The sequence below is a fragment of the Cheilinus undulatus genome, linkage group 2, assembly GCF_018320785.1.
Source record: "Cheilinus undulatus linkage group 2, ASM1832078v1, whole genome shotgun sequence".
Lineage (NCBI taxonomy): Eukaryota > Metazoa > Chordata > Actinopteri > Labriformes > Labridae > Cheilinus > Cheilinus undulatus.
In genome coordinates, this window is record NC_054866.1 from 54,602,437 (window position 1) to 54,624,938 (window position 22,502).

Consider the following 22,502-nt stretch of genomic DNA (forward strand, 5'->3'; position numbering starts at 1 on the left):
TTGCCACTTTTCCCCTCTTAGATTGTGGCTCTTGCAAACGTATTTTTCAACAGTTGGGCTCTTTGGTTGAGCAGAGTTGAGTAACACTGCTCTTAGAGGTTCTCTGTTGGAGCCCTGATAAAAAACATATCAAACACCAAACACAGATGACCTCTGAGCTCCTCAAACAGCTGATTCAGCGCTCAGCTCCTCCCTCAGAGATGACCTCAGCACCTGCAAGGCGTCACCAGGGAGACAGATCCATCACCCCGGCAACAGCACTATTGTCATTACTCACTGCTGTGACCTCTGACCTCCAACATAAACACATCCTCAGCACAAAGAAGGACAGGGACAGGACCCTTCCCCCCTCACAGCACTCACAGTAATGCCAAGGATGATGGGTAATCATGAGGATGATGATGCTTCCAGCCTGCCTCCTCCTCCCACTTACCCCCAACCAGGATGTCCAAATTATATCTGGATCTGGACCAATATACTCTTTTATTTCTCCATCTTTTCTTCTCATGCAGACCCATTTATGATTTCCCTTGATTTAATGTTAAATTTTTAAAGATCAATTATGTAAATGACTTAATCCAGCTCATATAAACCTGACATGGAGTTTCAGAGTGCAGATGGCTGGCTGTGTCGTTGAGACACAGGTGAACTGGTGAGGACAATCAAGAGGATTCACTCACAAGGGAAGGCGACTGCAAAACAAAACAGGAAACTCAACGAGAGAACAAGCACACAGGCAGGGACAAGGATGAACCAAACACCACACGACAGACTGCACAAGAACTGACGAAACACTAAAAGGTAATCTACAAAACACCAGAAACAGCAAGACCTCTGCCATTAGCCCTATCTCCCAAAAGTACAGAATCCTTAAAAAAATCCTGGTTCCAGACGGTGATCCGGATCACTCCCAAAATGTAATCAGTTCTTCCTTTTGCCATTTCTGACATTTCCTGAAAATTTCATCAAAATCCGTCCACAACTTTTTGAGTTATGTTGCTAACAAACAAACTAACTAACTAACAAACCCTGCCGATCACATAACCTCCTTGGCGGAGGTAAATATGTAGCTTTACATATCCATTCATAGCAGCCTCTGTAACACCTGCTGTGGTAATAATGGTGGTAAGAATTCCCAGCACACCTGAACCTACCTAAAAGCAGACCATGGAAGCACTGCTCTGACAGAAGACTCCATTTAAAGAAGAACAAATCTTCTGGGAGAGTTTAGAGTTATCCAGAGTTGACTGTGAGCAGCTCTGTAGCTTTCTTATCAGCAGTTTAGTCAGTGACAGAGGCTTTATTCACAACACTTAAGCTGGCCACACACCACACGCTTTTTAAAATCTCAATGATTTTGAAAACGGGACGTCAGAAGAAAAACAAAGATGGAGGATGACTGAAATCCTCAGCGTGAGTTCATAGCTGTAGTAAAAAATCAAAAAACAAGAAGAAGAATGAGATAAAGCTGAGACAAAGGTTTTGTGTGTTTCTGTTGGTGAAGACTTGATTGATGACGCTGCGCTCTCATTGGTTGTTGTGGGGATTCTGTCAAAGGCAGCCTTATCTGATGTGGGTCCATGAATATCAAACATGTGTGATAGAAATAACGATGGTGATAACAGACAGATGGAAAGGATGACGAATGGCTCTGATTTATACAATGAAACAATTCAAACCTGAAGCATGGAGACAGACGGTTATGGCCCGATGACAGTGATATGTGACCGCGTTTTTCTCCGTTTAGCCGTATTTGTCATGTGACGCTTCAATACCAACACTGTTAGACTCCTCAGTCATGATAATCATGCTAACAATGGTGATAAATGTGGCTTTAGTGGCAGTGGAGATCAAAAATCAGACGTTAAAGATGATGAATACTAAAGGGAAGATTAATATCGAGTAAAATTAGGATGAATATTCAATAGAAAACAGAGCTATGGTGACAAAATGGTGATGAGATCCTGATGATGATGATGATGAAGAGGACATCAGTGATGATAAAGACAGTAATATAGATGTAAAAAAGATGTTGATGATGATGAAGGTCAGACATGAACAGCAGCAGGGTGGGGGTGGGGTGGGGGGTTTGAGTTTGTTTTGTTTCTCAGATGGAAACTGGGCGTCTTAAGACAGGAAGTCACAGAGCTGCAGACAGGAAGCAGTAACCCTGCCCAGCCCTACACAGACCCACATACTGCCAGCTTCTCTGGAACTCTGGAGTCTACTTGGAGATGTTTCAGCGATCAGTTTATGGATCCACAGAGTTTAATCTTGATCATTATAATCCAAAAACCATCATCAGTTTATTTATTTCCAGTAGAAACATGTTTTTAAACCTTTGAGATGTCCTAATTACGTCATTTAATCTCTAGTGTGTGACCAGAACAGACCTTTTCATGGTTTTGACAGTTTAAATCGCTTTTGAATCTTTTCACAGCTCAGAACCCTCCAGGTAGCGGCTCTGGATCAGTCCTAACCTTCTCTCTCTGAGAATCTCCATCCACGGAGTCTGAAGCTGCCCCACTCTAGGTTATTTAGATTGGTATGATTCTATGATAAAAGGGAGTATGATTTCTGCACAGACGTTATTAAAATACCAGCGTTTTGAGCTGTTTACTGATCTGACTGTTTCTTAAATCCACAGATTTATTTCACATTCAGCCGGGAAACCTCCCATACAGAGTATAGGAAAGGCAGGAATGCCCCAAAATCCTCAGAAGGTGATTGGATGAACATTCTGTCACATTCATTATGAGCCAATCAAAGTGACAGGATAAAATGAGGTAGTAGACGTGCAGCTCCAGTTGTAACCTGAGCACAACAGTCAGGTGCTGCCGTAGTTTATGAATGGTGGAGCTCGTTGATGGAGACGACTAAAATCCTCCTCTCTGACAATAGAAGCTCTGATAAAGAAATGTGGTCCAGTTCTGATAAAACTGCTGCTAAACTTTAGCTACATCCAAGCTAACTGCTGTACCTGAGGTAGCCATAGCTATTGGCTTCAAGTACAACTAAACCCCACCCACAGCTACCGCCTCGCTCTCCTCAAATAACGCTGATCGTCCAACCCATTTTCAGACCTGACGCAATCGTTGTGGAGGGTCTGTGGGTCTGCTTTGAAAGGCTAAAACCAACAGACTCAGCTCAGGTCAGGTATGGGAGCATAAGCTGGTGTGTGTCACTCTGGGTCCTGTACTGTTCGGGCCTCCTTATGGCTATTGTCCAGACCTGTGCCCTATTTATCCTGGTTTCCTCACATCTGACCCCTCCATGTCGACGCGGTCGCCCCCAGCATCTGTGTCAGCCCAGCGGTCCTGGGCACCCAGTACCTGGTGAGCTGGATCAGACCCAGTAAAATGTGCCACCACATGCCTGTAAAAAGTATTGGATGTTTTACCCTTTTATTGATCGGACCATTCCCATCCTCGCTCTCCTCAGCACATCCACATCAGGCTCTTTCCCACATCAAAACATTCTGGTTCTGTTTCATCGGTTCAAGAAATATCAGCCCAAGCACCAAACCTTTCAAAGGAACTGAAAACGCATGGTGGATCTAAGAACATGTGGGTCTGCTGGTCCATGGTGGATCTAAGAACATCAGGGTCTGCAGGTCCATGGTGGATCTAAAACCATTAGGGTCTGCTGGTCCATGGTGGATCTAAGAACATGTGGGTCTGCTGGTCCATGGTGGATCTATGAACATGACGGTCTGCTGGCCCATGGTGGATCTATGAACATTAGGGTCTGCTGGTCCATGGTGGATCTATGAACATCAGGGTCTGCAGGTCCATGGTGGATCTAAAACCATTAGGGTCTGCTGGTCCATGGTGGATCTAAGAACATGTGGGTCTGCTGGTCCATGGTGGATCTATGAACATGACGGTCTGCTGGCCCATGGTGGATCTATGAACATTAGGGTCTGCTGGTCCATGGTGGATCTATGAACATGACGGTCTGCTGGCCCATGGTGGATCTAAGAACATTAGGGTCTGCTGGTCCATGGTGGATCTAAGAACATGAAGGTCTGCTGGCCCATGGTGGATCTAAGAACATGACAGTCTGCTGGTCCATGGTGGATCTAAGAACATTAGGGTCTGCTGGTTCTTGGTGGATCTAAGAACATGAAAGTCTGCTGGTCCTTGGTGGATCTAAGAACATGAGGGTCTGCTGGTCCATGGTGGATCTTTGAATATGAGGGTCTGCTGGGTCATGGTGGATCTAAGAACATTAAGGTCTGCTGGTCAATGGTGGATCTAAGAACATGAGGGTCTGCTGGTCCATGGTGGATCTAAGAACATTAAGGTCTGCTGGGTCATGGTGGATCTAAGAACATGAGGGCCTGCTGGTCCATGGTGGATCTAAGAACATGAGGGTCTGCTGGTCCATGGTGGATCTCAGATCATGAGGGCCTGCTGGTTCATGGCGGATCTACGAACATGAGGGTCTGCTGGTCCATGGTGCATCTAAGAACATGTGGGTCCCCATGACCATGTGTTGCTCACAGTGGTAGTCGTCACAAAGGAGTCCAGTCAGTGCGTCTGGCTATCAGTCAGCGTCCAGGCCTCACAAGAGTCTAGTAAGACCAGGAGGACCAAGGACCCAAAGACTTTGACTTTCATCTGCATGCTCAGGAAGTGGGAACACCAGACTGTCTCCATAGCCGAGTCTGAGTCTGAGTAAACCAGGCAGGACTAATGATTTTGTCCCTTTGGCTTCTTTTTCTCATAAATACAGTCAAACATGAGCACTATCATCATTAAATAGACTAAAAACATCAGGGACTCTTTAGTCCTCCATAAACTTCACTCTCTAACAGATGTGTAAAAGTAGAGCCCAGGTTTGAACACTGGACCTGTAACTCTACAAATGTCCATATCATGTTTTCCTGTCCAGTCAGCTGATCCATTCACTAACACTGTGAAGCTGAGCTTGTGACCAGTGTGTTAGTGACAGCATCACGGTCCGGATCATCATGGGAAAAGTTTCTACGGGCAAGAAAACCGCTCTGCAGCACTGCAGGCGTTACGAGTCCACGTGGAGCATGAACTCATCTCTCTCTGGGCCTCTCCATTCTTGTAAGGAGGTTACAAGGAAATGCAAGACGTGTGAAATAAAGAGTCTTTACTCAGAGGACGGTCCGGTTTGGTGAGTTCAGGGAACTCAGCAGGATGACCCACATTCCTGCAGACTGCCTGAGGAGACGAGCTCAGGGCAACAAAAACCCTGCAATATTCAAACCCTTTAACTGTGCTGATAATTAGCACTGCTATGCCAATAATCTGCTTTTCCTTCACTACAGAGCCACAAAGAAATCAGTGTCTGTAGTATAAATTCAAGGTTTACATCACTGATTCTGATACAGGTCTGGGATTCTGATCCCAGTCTGGGTATAGCTGCCACTGAATAAGGAACATTTCCTGATGCGGGCCTTCACAATAAAATCCACTTTTTCAGTCCTGATCCGTACGGGTACCCTGTACTGATTCCAATATTTCTAAATCAAAAGTAATATTCTTACTGTTTATGGGTGGAGTGATGTGTGTGCTTACCTACAGCTCTACTAAACTTTATGCTTAAAAACATTAATATTACTAACTTTTAAAGTAAAAAATACTTGTCAACATTTTCATCATTGAATCAGCAAATACAACAAAGCAACTTATTCAATCTCTAGTCTTATCCCACCTTGATTACTGTCCAACTGTCTGGTCTAATGCCTCAAAACCAGCTCACCCAAAACAGAGCTGCCCATTTAGTCCTGCACTCCTCAGTGAGGGACAGTGTGGATGGGATGCTGCCAGGGTGTCATGGAGAAACCTGCATGAAGCCTGGTCCAGTTTTTAAGAAACATCATAACCTCCAGAATGCCTTCATACTTGTACTCCCAGCCAGTGTTAAAACCACTAAACCACTAACAACTAAATGACTAAAACTATGACAAAAAAAGTTTGTTGACAGCCTTTTTTTTCCATGACTAAAACTAGACCAACAAAAATAGATCTGTGATGACTAAAACTGACAAAAACTAAGTTTAGTTTTCGTCAAGATGACTAAAACTAGACTAAAATGAAATGTCGTTTTCGTTTGACATTCAAAATCTGTGATATTTTTCCTCTGTGGGTAAATCTGTTAAAAAACAATGCAGCTGTATCCACTCTGCCTCTCAGCTGTAGAAAGCAGGGACCCCAGGTTTGGCAGCGTGCAGAAAACACACTACCATGATTTGGTGCTAGGGCTGAACGATTTGCAAAAATAATCTAATTGCGGTTATTTTTCCCAATATTGTGATTGCAATTTAATGTGCAATTATTTTTAGGTTCCCCATCTTATGTGTTGTTCAACAAACACAAGCAATAAATCACTCTTTACTAAAAAGAGCGCCATATTAGATAGACAAAACTAGGAATACATAACTTTAACAAAAAGAAAGGCATTTTGATCCATATCTTTTCTTGTATTCTTGTTTTGAATAGGAAAAACACATACATATAGTGTCGAGCAGTGATACTCAACATATGGCTCTTTAATGCCTTAATCTGAAATATTATTCCCCCAGAAAACCTTATAAAAACTTTTGTTTGCCATTTTCACCTTTTTTCTTTGTCATTTTTGCCCATTTAAGCTACCTTTTGACATTACATACCACTTGTTTAGTTTTTTCCCAAAATTTTTGCTTTTTCTTTTTGCCACCTTTTTCCCTTTTTTGCCCTTTTTCCCATTTTTTGCCTCTTTTTGTCTAAATAAGCTACCTTTTGTCATTAAATATCATTTGTTTCCTTTTTTCCCAAATTTTTGCCTCTTCTTTTTGCCACTTATTTCTCCCCCATTTTTGCCCCTTTTTCATCTTTTTTTGTCATTTTTTAGCCATTTAAGCTATCTTTTGCAATTACATACTACTTGTTTGCTATTTTTTTTTGCTCATTTTTGCTACCCATGACTGACTTCTTGCCCACTTTAGTGACTTTTCACTCATTTTTTGCGACTTTTGGACCATTTTTGCTACTTTCTAACTATTTTTCACGTTTTCTCCCAATTTTTGCCCCTTTTCATCAATTTTTGCAGCTTTTTGACTATTTCTGCCACCTTTAACTTATTTTGATTGTACTTCATGCCATTTTGTCACTTTTCACCACTTAGATTGTGGATCTTGCAAAGGTATTTTTCAACAATTTGGCTCTTTGGTTGAGCAGGGTTGAGTAACACTGATCTAGAGCATGAAACATCTACTGCAAAAACCTGTATCTGGTATTCTGATACATTTCAGGTTAAAGAAATATTTCACTATCTGCAATAAGAATATTGCAGCAGGCCATATTGTGATTTAATCTAATTTGCGATTAATTGCCCAGCCCTATTTGGTACCAGATTTAGGCAAGAGAATAAACGCTTGGGCTTAAAAGTTCAGACTAAAATGTGAGGACTTTTTATGGACTAAAACTAGACTAAAATGTTTTGAGTGTTCGTCGACTAAACCTTGACTAAAACTAAAAAAAGGCAGAAATTACTAAAATTTTCCTAAAACTAAAAGACATTTTGTCTAAAAACTAAGACTAAAAATAGCTGCCAAAATGAACACTGCTCCCAGCTTACCTGCACTAATGATAGACACAGTTACACAGACGTGTTTTTTAATAATTGTTTATAAATGCTGAAAATAAATATTTACATTTACTCGCCTCCTTCGTGGTCCATTGTTCCATTTCACAAGTGAACACAGTGCATGATGGGAAATTTATCATACCCCTTGTTTTCAAGTGTGGCCCTGAAAAACCTTAATTTCAAGGGCTACATAGCCCTGAGCACTAGCCCTCAATTCAAAACAGAAATGGGACACCCCTTCACCTGACGTGAATGCCCAAAACCAAGGGGAGGGGCTAAGATAAAGGCTAAGGGGAAAAATGGGATTGACCCTTAGTCTAGTCTTTCTCATGGAGAAGCAGGCTGATGAACATTTTAGTCAAAGTTTTAGTCGATAAAACTAACTCTGTCTTAGAGGTCAGTGGGTGCTTCTATGCAGCTCTGGATGCTGAGCTGCAGAACCAAAGTTTGGTCCCCTTACCTGTTCTAAAAGTCTGCTGCATGTCTGCAGACATTCCAGTCTATCCTGTGGTTGGTTCTGTTTGATTTCTTCATATAAAATCTCTGTTTCAGTGTCATCAGATATTCTGGACAGGAAAGAAGACAATGCTCTTGGTTTTCATTTTCAGTCTTCTCTTTTGTCTGGTTGTGTGATTTTTGAACTCTTGTTTGTTTTCTAAATTATTAAATTTGATGTTGTATGACCATCGGAGTAGTTATGGATGTTTTTATTTGTCCAGTCTGATCTGTTACTGAATCATTGATCGTCTCTGATGATGACTGATCTGTAAAGTTTTGTGGACATCACTGATGTGCTCCTCCTCAGAGAGAGGTTAACTGCTCATCCTCTTCCTCTGAAACATTAATGATGGTTCTTTGTTTCTGTCCACTGAAGATGAGAAATGAGGCTGAATGGTTTGGAAATGGGAGCAGGCAGACTAAGACACTTGGTGGTTTTCATCTCCTAATGAGTTTAGAAGGTGGGAGACCTTCTGGAGTCATGCTCTGCTAAATGACCTGGTGTTATTAGCGGTTTCACCCCTTAGTCTTATTTTATACTGGCTCTAGGTTTCCGCTGTAGGATTTGTCAATCATCTAAGCAAGGAGCTTTCTCATTCTTTCATCCACACTCAGCGCTGTTTGAGACAACAACGCTGAGTCTGGATGAGACAACTTCAGTTATAACTGAGCTCGTCTGAGTTTCATCTGGACTTTATATATAAAGACTGAGCTTAAACACAGCTGCTGCTACAGGAACATCAGGAGATCTTACAGAAACTCAGTAAAATCATTGTTTACATCACATACCTGAGGATTATGTAGGGCAAAAATGTTTGAGATGAGCCTTAACTCAGGACACCTCCACCCCCATCCTGATCATCACAAAACGCAGCTTTTTGAAACCTGGTCCCTGGCCTCCTTGACCTGCACGCATGAGCCCGGGACAGGAATAACAGCAGATGACATGACTGTGTTGGTGTCTTCTGCTCCTCAACTACCAGCTGAGTATCAGACGTTCATGAAGACCAGAAGAGACCACGTTCTCAGATCAACCGTGGATTACACCAGAACAGCAGCCAGGAGACAGTTTGGTGTAAGAGACAAAATTTGGGCGCTTGCTCCACAGTCTTCCTTTCTGTTTTTGGTGTATTTCTGTGGCAGCGTTACAGCGCCACCTACAGGCCTGGCATATAAACTACAGTGTTTCCTGTCATTTTGAAGGAGTACGTGCCTACGCGGACATTTCCTGAAAACATTTTAAAACAAAACAGAAGTAGATTGCTGTTGTCTCCGTGTGGACGAGGCCTAAATCCGTTGCTCCTCTGCTGAGTACTGAATCCAGTCAAACTAAAATGTGTCTTTAACTGGCTGAGTAGAGTCTGTCACCTCTGAGGAGGCTAGCTTGAAGACAGGTGATACTGACTGCTGCTTAAGAACAGTCGTCCTCATCCTAGCTCATGACAGCGACAGTAAAACAAACTAAAAGGCTTCTTTCTCACTGGGGTTTGTTCTTTCAGATGACAACAATATGTTTTTTCTTTCAGGGCCGTTCTATGTTTGTGGATGCGCCCTAATGGTGTTGACAAAGGCTGGAACTGTAACATGGACTGGAACTGTAACATGGACTTGTTACCGAGCTGGAACTGTAATATGGACTGGAACTGTAACATGGACTTGTTACCATGCTAAAACTGTGATGTGGACTTGCTACCAAGGTGTTACAGTACTGTGGTAACAAGTCCATGATACTGTGACATTATTGTAACATGGACTTGAATTGACGGGTTACTGTAACATGGACCTATTACTGAGGCGCTACCATACTGTGGACTTGTTACCGAGGCGTAACCATACTGTGGACTTCTTACCGAGGCGTTACTGTAACATGGTTTTGTTACTGAGGCATTACCGTACCATTGACTTGTTACAGAGGCGTTACCATATGGTGGACTTGTTACTGAGGTGTTACTGTACCATTGACTTGTTACAGAGGCGTTACCATATGGTGGACTTCTTACTGAGGCGTTACTGTAACATGGACTTGTTACTGAGGCATTACCGTACCGTGGACTTGTTACTGAGGTGTTACTGTACCATTGACTTGTTACAGAGGCGTTACTATATGGTGGACTTGTTACTGAGGTGTTACTGTACCATTGACTTGTTACAGAGGCGTTACCATATGGTGGACCTGTTACTGAGGTGTTACTGTACCGTGACATTTACATACTGATAGTCCCCTGGTTAATATGATTCTTTAGTCTCCAGCCTCAAACTTTGACTCTTCTCTTCCTAAAGTCACACCACACTGAAACCTGCCTGATGCCAATAAGAGGAGAAATCCTCAACACCTGTGAAGCAGAACTTTACCTCATAAATATCACAAACTACACCAAAACACAGCATGGTTCCAGATGCAGATGTTTCTTCTGTTTTAAATTTAGAGCACTTTCGGGAGTTTGTCTTCTGTTTCTGATGGGTTTGTTTTCTTTAAGGAGCCTGAGTCATTAAACATGTACACATGTATGACATTAGCTATAGATTTTTTCACTCTTTTCTCTACTTTTTGATCCCACTGATCTTAAAATTAATAAACTATAGTTTAAAAGTGCCTGGCATAAAAAAAAAACTCACAAACTCTGAGGTTTGATTGTAAGTTAAAAAAAAAAAAAAGTTTATAAATAAAGTTTTTTGTCATTTGAGTGGTTGTCAGCTGTTGGAGTTTTGATCCTTATCTAAAGCCACCCTGAGCTGTAGGGTTTGATTATTGAATCAACAATGATCAATAATGACTGATTATTCATCTGCAGCAGCTAGGAGAGAAGAGGAGCTTTTAATTGTTTCCTGTTTACAGGAAGTCTCTTCTTCTTCTTTGATTTTCAATAAATAAATAACCCGGATAAATGTTTACATGAAGAACCATGAAGCAGGAGCCAAACCATAACGATCAGCTCAGTGATCAATCAGCCTGTTGGATCAGTGACGTCATCAGGAGGCTGACACAAACACACCTGTAGTCATCAATACAGCAGTCAATCACAGTGATTGGCAGCAGAGCAGCATCACGAAGGAGCACACGACAGCGCGTGGGCTGCGTGTCACGCATCCGGACGCGTGCACGATGCAGGTTTTTATGCGTGTACTCACGGTGTTCCGGAGCTCCTGCAGCGCTACGCTCATCCTGGAGCTCCGAGCCCGAAAACACAGCGCTACCGACGGCCACTCCGCCGGCCCATCCTCCCGGGGCTGCGGTCCTCCGGTCCGTCCGTCTGTCAGCAGCTCGGCCTGTGTGTTAGTCTGCCTGTGCGCGCGTGCGTGTGTCTCTATCCCTCTCTGTCTGCGTCCTCCTCCTCCTCTTCTTCTCCTCCTTTAGTCGATCAGCAGCCGCAGCAGCAGAGTCCACCGCTCTCTCTCTCTCTCTCTCTCTCTCTCTCCTCAGACCCCGCCCAACGTCCAACCAGCCTCTTCCTCTCACAAACAAACACACTCCGAGACACACAGAAGGGTTGACGTCATCCACACGGCCTACGTCACCTCCTCCTGATCTATCTATCTATCTATCTATCTATCCTCAGGACCCTCCTCCTCCTCTGTGGGACTCTACTTCCCATCCTTCTGAATTTTAACAACTCAAATGTGTTCAACACCAGACAGACCATGGCAGGTTTGTCAGTTGTCACCTTTACAACTTTGCTGAATTAAAACATATAACACTGCTGGCCTCTGACTTTCTCTTCAGATGGATAGATTTTTATATAAAATGTTACGTTAAAAAGCTCGTCCCCTGATAAACCAGAGAATGGCCCGTGAGAAACACAGAGAATGGCCCCTGATAAACCCAGAGAATGGCCCCTGATAAACCCAGAGAATGGCCCCTGATAAACCCAGAGAATGGCCCCTGATTAAGCCAGAGAATGGCCCCTGATAAACCCACAAAATGGCCCCTGATTAACCCAGAGAATGGCCCCTGATAAACACAGAGAATGGCCCCTGATAAACACAGAGAATGGTCCCTAATGAACACAGAGAATGGCCCCTGATAAACACAGAGAATGGTCCCTAATGAACACAGAGAATGGCCCCTGATAAACCCAGAGAATGGACCCTGATAAACACAGAGAATGGCCCCTGATAAACCCAGAGAATGGCCCCTGATAAACCCACAAAATGGCCCCTGATTAACCCAGAGAATGGCCCCTGATAAACACAGAGAATGGTCCCTAATGAACACAGAGAATGGTCCCTAATGAACACAGAGAATGGCCCCTGATAAACACAGAGAATGGTCCCTAATGAACACAGAGAATGGCCCCTGATAAACCCAGAGAATGGACCCTGATAAACACAGAGAATGGCCCCTGATTAACCCAGAGAATGGCCCCTGATAAACCCAGAGAATGGACCCTGATTAACCCAAAGAATGGCCCCTGATAAACACAGAGAATGGCCCCTGATAAACACAGAGAATGGTCCCTAATGAACGCAGAGAATGGCCCCTGATAAACACAGAGAATGGCCCCTGATAAACCCAGAGAATGGCCCCTGATAAACCCAGAGAATGGACCCTGATAAACACAGAGAATGGCCCCTGATAAACCCAGAGAATGGCCCCTGATAAACCCAGAGAATGGACCCTGATAAACCCAGAGAATGGCCCCTGATAAACCCAGAGAATGGCCCCTGATAAACCCACAAAATGGCCCCTGATTAACCCAGAGAATGGCCCCTGATAAACACAGAGAATGGCCCCTGATTAACCCAGAGAATGGCCCCTGATAAACACAGAGAATGGCCCCTGATAAACACAGAGAATGGTCCCTAATGAACGCAGAGAATGGCCCCTGATAAACCCAGAGAATGGCCCCTGATAAACCCAGAGAATGGACCCTGATAAACACAGAGAATGGCCCCTGATAAACCCAGAGAATGGCCCCTGATAAACCCAGAGAATGGCCCCTGATAAACCCAGAGAATGGACCCTGATAAACCCAGAGAATGGCCCCTGATAAACCCAGAGAATGGCCCCTGATAAACCCAGAGAATGGCCCCTGATAAACCCAGAGAATGGACCCTGATAAACCCAGAGAATGGCCCCTGATAAACACAGAGAATGGCCCCTGGTAAACCCAGAGAATGGCCCCTGATAAACCCAGAGAATGGCCCCTGATAAACCCAGAGAATGGCCCCTGATAAACCCAGAGAATGGCCCCTGATAAACCCAGAGAATGGACCCTGATAAACCCAGAGAATGGACCCTGATAAACCCAGAGAATGGCCCCTGATAAACACAGAGAATGGCCCCTGGTAAACCCACAAAATGGCCCCTGATTAACCCAGAGAATGGCCCCTGATTAACCCAGAGAATGGCCCCTGATAAACACAGAGAATGGCCCCTGTTAAACACAGAGAATGGACCCTTATGAACCCAGAGAATGGCCCCTCCCCACTTGTGATCTATTGATGATATCAGAGCACGTGCGGTTGATCAGGACTGCACGGTGGTGCAGGGGTTAGGGCTGTTGCCTCACAGTAAGAAGATCCCTGGTTCACTTCAGTGCCTCAGGACCTTTGTGTGTAGAGTTTGCATGTTCTCCCTGTGGATTCTCTCTGGGTACTCTGGCTTCCTCCTCCCACTAAAGACATGTCTGTTAGGTTAAGTGGTGACTCTCTAAAATAATTTCTACAGGACATTTTTTAAACAGAGGACAAAAGAAGCTGAAATTAAGTATGAGTCATTTAAAAATAAATTAGCAAATATTATAAGAGCAAATAAGAAAGAATATTATCATATATGACTGGAGCAGAACAGCAGCAACACAAGAACATGGAGAGTATTTAATAGCATAATTACAAAAGGTTCTAAAAATATTGATCATCCTGATCACTACATGCAGAATAAAGATATTATTATTGATCGAATCATAGATATAGTCAATGATTTTAATGATTATGTTTGTACATGTCAGTTCTAACATAGTCAAAGAAATTCCCAAACCAAGAGCTAACAATAAAATAGACAAACATATTATACTATATTATTATAAGTCTGTTTATGTTCTGTTTATGTTTATTAGTGCTGTAAATGACAGAAATACTTGATACTGGTAAAACATTAAAGAATAAAGAGTTCCCTGATTGTTCTGACATAGACCTGGTTTTAATAAAAAGGATTATTGAGTTTATTGTGCAGCCATTCACCTACACCTGTAACCAATCCTCTCAAACGTTCCCGTCCTTAAAAATGAGACAGTCATCATTTCACTACAGACCAGTATCTCTGCTCCCCCACTTCTCAAAATTATTTGTGCACCGACTTGATAAATCCATTGAGATATCTAAAATATGAAATGATCGTCAATATGGCTTTAGACCGCTTTCTACATTGTTGTGCAAATGATTTTTTTTTGTCTGATTTTCCTAAATATTAATGCATATTTTTCAAGTCATCAGCTGCTAGAGCATAATTCAAATCCTTTTGAACAACCTTCATAATGATAACCATTAATTTAAAAAAAAAAAAAAAAACTCAAAATGCACTGTTCCACATTATTACGCAAAACAGAGTTTTAAAAGATTTTATAGGTTCTAAAGAAATGAAAATGGTCATTTGTTGAATTTGTAGCATTAGGAGGTCATATTCACTGAAATCAAAGCTATTTAAATCAAAAACATCTGCACTGCCTTCCACATTATTAAGCAAATGACATTTTACTCTTATTTTCCTAAATATTTGTGCAAATGACAGTCAGAGTATTTCTCAAGTCATCAGCCGTTAGAGCATAATTCAAATGTTTTTTAACAAACTTCATAATGATAACCATTATTTTTTAAAAAATAAAAACCTCAAAATGCACTGTTCCACATGTTCCACATTATTAAGCAGGCCACAGGTTTCAGCAATATAGGAAAGAAAAAGGATCTCTGCTGCCAAAAAATGTCAAATAGTGTAATGCCTTGGACAAGGAATGAAAACATACGATATTTCATGAAAAATTAATTGTGATCATCATACTGTGAAGGAATTTGTGGCTGATTCAGGGCACAGATAACCTGACACGCCAGATGGATGTGTTTCACACGTCAGTGAGACGCCTCTGAAGAAGGCGAGAGCTGCTCGCCGAAACTGTCAAGGTAAAAAACTAACATCGTTATTTTCACCTTATGTCTGAACAAAAGAAACTCAAAATTCCTGTATCAATAAGAAGACATGATGAACATTGTTGAGCTATCTGTGACTGACTGGTGACCAGTCCAGGGTGTACCCCTCCTCTCACACAATAACAGCTGGGATAGGCTCCACCGCCCCCAGCGACCCCCAATGGGTTAAGCGGTGTAGAAAATGGATGTGTCGAATCAGTAGCATTGGTGCTAACAGTTCCCTCACTTAGGAGCTGAATGTTTGTTTGTTTTTATCATCGAAATTGTTTTTTTACTTTTTACTTTTAACCACTTAACCACTTTTTGCCATTTTTCTGCAAAATCTTTTTGCCACCTTTTGCCATTTTTGCTGCATTTAACCCATTTTTGCCACTTTCTGCCTATTTTTTCCCCTTTTTTGTACCATTTTTTGCCCTTTTTTGACACTTTTAACCCATTAATTCTTTTTTTTTTTTTTTTACTATTTTAACCTTTTCTTGTCACTTTCACTCTGTCTCTTTTCACAATTGTTTGTATACTCACCGTATTCCATAAAGTTTATTTTCTGGTGTCCTGACGTGTGCACATCATGGTCTAGCTCTGACATTATTTTCCCAGTAGTTCAGTGCATCCATCCACATTGTTAAAGTGGGGGTATAATACTTGTCCGATTTTTAAAACATAAATATAAAGTCCCAATGTTGGGTGTCCATACTTCACGTATTTTCAAACCGCAAGATAAACGTATGAGGCAGTGATCTTGGAATTAGAGTGTAAACTGATGAGAACGATTCATTGGAATCTCTCCGAGAGCTTCCCAGCACAAGATTTCGATGGAGCAAACTGATGAGGTCATCGCAATAGGATCTCCTGACTGGTTCGTCCGTGCTGCTGGCAAAGGGGAACAGACCACCCCCACAAGGCCTTTAAGCCATTTAGCCATTTAGTAACATAGCAATTAAACACTTATCAAACAGATACGTCCTGCTCTATCCTTCACTGCTGCTGGTTTTCTTCCCCCTCTCTCTCCAAACTATCAGGATCAGACTCCGGGTCTAATATGTATGGACGTAGATCAAAATTTGCCATATTTTACTCAGTTGGACCAGTACATTCAAAGTTTACAACTACTAGCATAGCAATATGGCCACATTGGGGGGGGGGGGCAGGCACAAAACACTGAGTCCTGCCGATGGCCAGCCTCCAGAAAATGGACCAATTGGAGGACAGCAGGTCTGTGGAGGGGGGGTGTTAAAGAGACAGCAGTGAAAATGAAGCATTTCAGACGGAGGTTAAAATAAGGGTTTTTCAGGACGCCAGTGTGAGAAACATGAGGAGTTTTTTGAGCTGTAAACCGTGTGAAGCTACTACATGGGTATCAGAGAGATGGTGGAAAGCTTTGAAAAAAGTCATAATACCCCCACTTTAACATCACAAATTAAAGGTAATCTGTTTTAATAAAAAGGCTCACATTTTTATAAAGGCTATATTTTATCATAGCATATAGAAGTGAAGTTTATTGTTGTTGCTTTAATCAGAGTGGTTGTTATTCAGGTTGAAAGTAAAATATGGTTATTACAGCTTAACTTCACAGTGGACCATGATTGTTCTGACCTCCATAGGCCCCAGAACGCTCTCCTCTTTACCCCCCTTATGGGTGACCTTGGACATGGTCTTTGAGCAGGCCGGGTGGCTCTGGCTCTGTGTTGTCCTCTTTGTGCATGCTTTATTTGGGATGGAAATAAGTAGGTTTGGGTTAGCACGTCAATCAAATCTTCGTAGGTGTAAAGCAGAAAGCCTCCAGGATGAGTCTCCTCCTCCTCCTCAGTGACGTTCGTGTGTTTTAACTCCACCAGGTTCTCCATCATGGTGTCTGTGTCCAGAGCAGTGATGACTTGGATCCTGATGGACCACACTGTTGGGGAGGTTTTTGACCAGTCTCAGTGGTTTTCCCTCCACTGATGCTGATGATGTACTTCAGGATTTTAGGGCTGGTTAGAAAGTCCTGAGAGTTCAAAGCATCAGTAAAACCAGTCAGAGACGGGAATGATGAGACGGGGAGGAAGCTTAGAGAGAGAAGGCTGCAGCAGGAAACGTCCAATCAGAAACCTTTGTTTTTATGAATGCATGAGGATAACTCCATAGAAAACATCTCTTTTTCTGACTGACTTCCTCCAAAGCATCATGGGATTGTTTCCTGTCATCCTGAGCATGAAACCAGTCCTAAACCAGTTTACCATTAACCAAACAATCTTTTCCAGTAAACTGAACATGGAAACATGAGCTGGTTCAACTGGTTCCACAGGGTTCATTCATTCCTGCATTAAAGAGGGCTTTTATTTGAAGTTCTGCGTCAGAGGCTAATATTCATGCATTCATACAGCAGCTGTCTCCTGATGATTCCTGCTTTGGGTTTTAGATCTAGATCAGTGTTTGTAAAAAATGGTGACTAACCTCTGTCCTCTCAGGCTGTTCTGTCATTTCAACTGACGGAGACACAATGATTAGCAGACAGCGCCCTCTGCTGACCTCAGGCACACAGCACACACTAACAGTGTCTGCATGCTTCAGCATGTTGGTGCAAACACACACAGGATTTCTTTCATTATGGACCAGTTTACTTTAAAAGAAGCAAAGACAGAGACCAGCAGTGAATAAGTGTCTTATCCTCATGCCTCAGCTCCTAGAGAGGTCTTTAGACAGAGATGTGAGGAGGAGACCCAGGACAGAGAAGGAAAGTGAAAAAATCCTCCCCTTCGCAGCGTGAGCGGCGTCATCTCCCAGCTGATTCACCTCCAACCCTGTGGGTCAAACAAACCCTTCAGTGAGCGTTTACAACCTCTGAGATCGTTTCACATTAACATGAAATTTGAGTCATTAAATATCCTAAACTAGACACAGCCAGTATTTACATGTTACATTTCTGCTGAACATAGTCGATTATCAGTGGGATCACTCACGCTGAAAAATGTCAGCTATGGAGTCAGTGTTGTTCCAAAACTAAAGAGCACATTCTAATGTAATGAGAGGGGTTTCATGATTATTTTAAAGGTTTAATAATGTTTGAAGTTTATTAAAATTATGACGTGCTAATGCACCCGTGTGATGCTCAGATGAAAAGGCTGTGAGGAAAAATCAAAACAGAGGCGAGGCTTTATCTTGGCTGTGGCACAACGCCTTCTGTGTGTGGAATATAAACTTTGGGGCATGTTTTGAAGTGATATTGGCTGTGTTGTCAATGGAAAACACATGATATCATAGTTATGAACAGCGGTCTGTGCCCCCCCACACTTACCTTAAAGGTACAATGTGTAAAATTTGGCATTTTAGCGACATCTAGTGTTCAGATTTTAGAATGAGCCGATCTGTTACCAAAACATCACATCACTAAGTGACGAGAGCCTGTGAAGACCAAAAAGGATCGTGAGCCGGACATCATTTACAGCAGTGAAGAGGTGAGGGTTTATTCATTCATTTTTGTAACCATTATTTTTATAGATTATAGGTCAGTCTTCTTCTCCACTTGCCTTCCAGGTAACTTCCGGGACCGGCGGGCAGGTTCATATTTAAAAATCGTGTTTCGCTCTTTCTGTCCCCAAAACATTGCCGTAGACAACATGGCGGTTCGTTATGTCAGCCTCCATGAGGGCGACCCACGGTAATGTAAATTTTAAAAGCTTTTTTCTAATTTTGTGAAAAGAAAAACTAAAGTTTAAAGGGGATGATTGTGCACTTACTTTAACACACTTCACATAGATATATAAACATTATATCCCATGTACACCGTTTCTGTTCAGTGAAATGCAGCCAAATTTTACAGATTGTACCTTTAAAGCCCCTCCCCTCTAATTTGTTCTAGCGCCGACTCTGCTCCATCTAAAGAAATTCAAGAACAGCTGAGAAACAAAGTCACTGACATTTATCAGTCTGAAAGGGTGACAGAGACATTTCTAAGGCATCAGCCAATCACACTGAGCCATTACCCACAAATAGAGAAAACTGTGAACAGTGGTGAACATTCCCAAGAGAGGCCAGCCTACCAACATGACTCCAAGAGAACATGGATGACTCATCCAGGAGGTTCCAGAAGAACCCAGAACAACATCTAAAGACCTGCAGGCCTCACTGACTCAGTTAAGGTCAGAGTTCATGACTCAACAATCAGAAAGACACTGGGCAACAATGGCATCATGGGAGAGTTCCATGGCCAAAACCACTGCTGACCAACAAGAACACAAAGGCTTGTCTCACATTTGACTAAAATCATCCTGATGATCCCCAAGACTTCTGGGAAAATATTCTGAGGACTGACCAGACAGTTCTAGATTTTTTTTTTTTTTTTTTTTTTTTGCGATCAAATTTTTATTAACATTTTCAAAGATACACATTTCATTGTAGAAACAATTATATATTACAAGTCAAGGCATATCAAATTAAAATAAAACAAAACAGGACAAAAAAAGAGATTACAAATGGCGACGTCCCCCCTCCCCAGATAGATCTCCATGAGATTTAATAAAACATAATATGATAACAATGATAAATAGTGATGATAGATGGTATAATAATAATAACAACAATAATAGTAATTATTAATAATCCCAGGTTCCAGGTTCTGTTCTACCATTAGTACAACTAAGTCCCCCCACTTGTGTCCTGGGGCATGCAGACTTTGCAGCGGTGGGCAAAGACCCTGCAGGCGGATCCTCACCTGTAGAGTCCCCACCCACCACCGCCAAGCCAGCATACCTCCACCACTCTGCCACTGAGGAGAGGTATCAACCAAAGAGGTGAACGGGCAGATATTGTCCACACAACAAAACACACATTAATACACCATCCTTCACAGATGATTATGAAGTTGCATGAAAATGATCAGACGGAGCAACAAATCACAAACATTTTTGATCATGTCTGTTGATCTTTCCCAAGATGAAATTGTTCTTGTAGTAGCTCCATGTAACCTCACCACTGAGAGCTCCATAACAGCAACCTCAACGTAAATATTTAGCCATTGAGATTTTAAGAGAGAATGTGGTGGTTTCCACCATGTGGCCAGCATTTTTTTTTTTTTTTTTTTTTTGCTGCTGTTAGGCCAGCTAGTAATAAACGTTTTTTAGAAAGAGATATGTTTAACACTGACAAGTCATTCAGGAGCAAGACAGTGGGGGTACATGGCACTACACAATCCAAGATTTCTGTAAGCGAAGAGCTGACTGATATCCAAAAGTGAGAAACATCTTTGCATGTCCAAAACAAATGTATGAAAGATCCAACAGGTCCATCAGAACACAAAGTACATTTTGGTGATGATGTAAGTTTCATTAAATACCTTTTCCTGGGAGTGAGATAGATTCTATGTGAAAAGTTAAGATGAATTTGTTGATGATTTGGGTTTTTAGAGGTTTCCCCAATACATTTCCATGTATTATCCCAGTCAAGTGGGTGCAGCTCTAACAGGTGTTCAAGATCTTTCGTCCACACTCTTTCAATGCTTAAAGGTTTATATGAAGAGACATTTAACAGTGTATATAGTTTAGATACTAAACCCTTAGTTTGTCCTTGAATGGTCAAAATAGAGTGTAGGCAATGTGTTCTGAGCGGTTCATTCCATGGAACGCCATAAGCTTTGAGGGACGCTCGTAACTGAAGATACAGAAAAAACGATGATCCAGGTAAATCATAATAGTTACAAATATCATTAAATGCTCTCAGTCCATTCTGATCAAAGATATCTGCCAGTTTGTGTATACCTTTAGAAGACCATGTTTGTGATGAAAAAGGAATTCCCCCCGTGAGTAAAGAGAAGTTATTGAAAATTGGGCTGTTGAGATGCCAATTAAGAGTTGTTTTAGAGTCCTTCTCTACGTTCCACCAAGTCAACAACAAGAATGATACAACTAAGTCAAGACGTAGTTTTAATTGTCTAGGTGAAATATTGGAGTAAACTAGATCTTCTAGTCTATGTGGTGAAGCAAGGTTTACCTCAATAGGTTTCCAAGATATGTCTGCATCTGGGTTGAACCAGGTAGAAAGAGGTCTTAAAACAAAAGACCAAAAATAATACTTAAAATTCGGCACTGAGAGACCACCCTTAGTTTTATCTCTTTGTATTGTGGACATCTTGACCCGGGGGTGTTTCCCGCTCCAAATAAATTTAGAGATTAAAGTATTGATTTTCTTCCAATAATTTGTTGGGGGAGGAAGTGGTAGCATAGATGAGAAAAAATTAATCCTAGGAAGGATATCCATTTTCACAATTGATACCCAGGCTTGCAGGGATATAGGAAAATTAGTCCATCTGCTAAGATCAGATCCAACCTTTTTATATATGTCCAAAAAGTTATTAGTTATTATGGTATTCACTGAGGGAAAAATTTCAACTCCAAGGTATGTGAACTGACCAGACAGAAGTTCTAGGTGTGCGACCCGCTCCACCTGGTATGCAGCTAAGTTAGCTGGGACGATCTCATAAACATGCGGGGGGGGGGTCAGAAGAGCGACAGCAGGTTTTCTGATGCAGAAAGCTTTCCGTGTTGAAGAGTTGGTTGCTATCCTTACTTGTTTTAATAAAGAAATGTCCAGTTTTGACTAAGTGCTGCTGTGACTTATAGCTAATTGCTACACGAGCAGCTGTACCATTCAAAAGTAAGCTTTTCCACCTCAACTATCAGTTAGCCAAAGCAGCTCGGCAGGGGAGTAAAAACATCTTTCCCAACATGAAAAGCTTACAGGGTTGTTTTATCCTTTGTCATACAGAAATGGGGAACAGTTCTGGTGAAACAGATGCTAAAGCTATATCTGAGTATTTGGAGCAAAAGCAGCCATTGAAAAACTTTCAGCACAAGTAAACCCTGCCCATAGAGCAACTCTGGATGAATCAGCCATACATTATGTGAACTACAGCCTAGTTAACACAGTGGAGGCAGCCATCACTGCCAGCATTCAGTAGAAGCAAACGCAACTCTGTAGTATAATGGCTCAAACAAAAGCGTCACTCACTCAGCGACAGACAGAGAGACTCACTCAGACACAGGCTGTTTTCGAATTGGCCTACTGCATACTTCTGCCAAACGCAGTATGCAGAATGTATTGCGCACTGCGTACTGCATTCAACAGTAGTATGCCGTATGAATGCCAGTCGGATGTTATTGTGTAGTATGCTTGGCCCGGTTTAGCTGGTTTTCGGTAAACAGAAGTACGTCATACCCTGGTCAATATTAAACGACGCACACATTGTTTTCCATCCATTTACGTACAGAAAAAATCTGGGAAGCATTTTT

General features: G+C 42.0%; 1 protein-coding gene across 1 annotated transcript in view; it reads right to left on the reverse strand.

Moving 5' to 3' along the window:
- ece2b (endothelin converting enzyme 2b) overlaps positions 1-11,479 on the reverse strand; it is a 62,290-nt gene extending 50,811 nt beyond the window's left edge. The window contains exon 1 of the mRNA XM_041810031.1: positions 11,230-11,479. Within this exon, the coding sequence (XP_041665965.1) occupies positions 11,230-11,262 (33 nt within the window). The 5' untranslated portion in view covers positions 11,263-11,479. The remainder of the gene's footprint in view (positions 1-11,229) is intronic.
- Between the last annotated feature and the right edge of the window lie 11,023 nt (positions 11,480-22,502).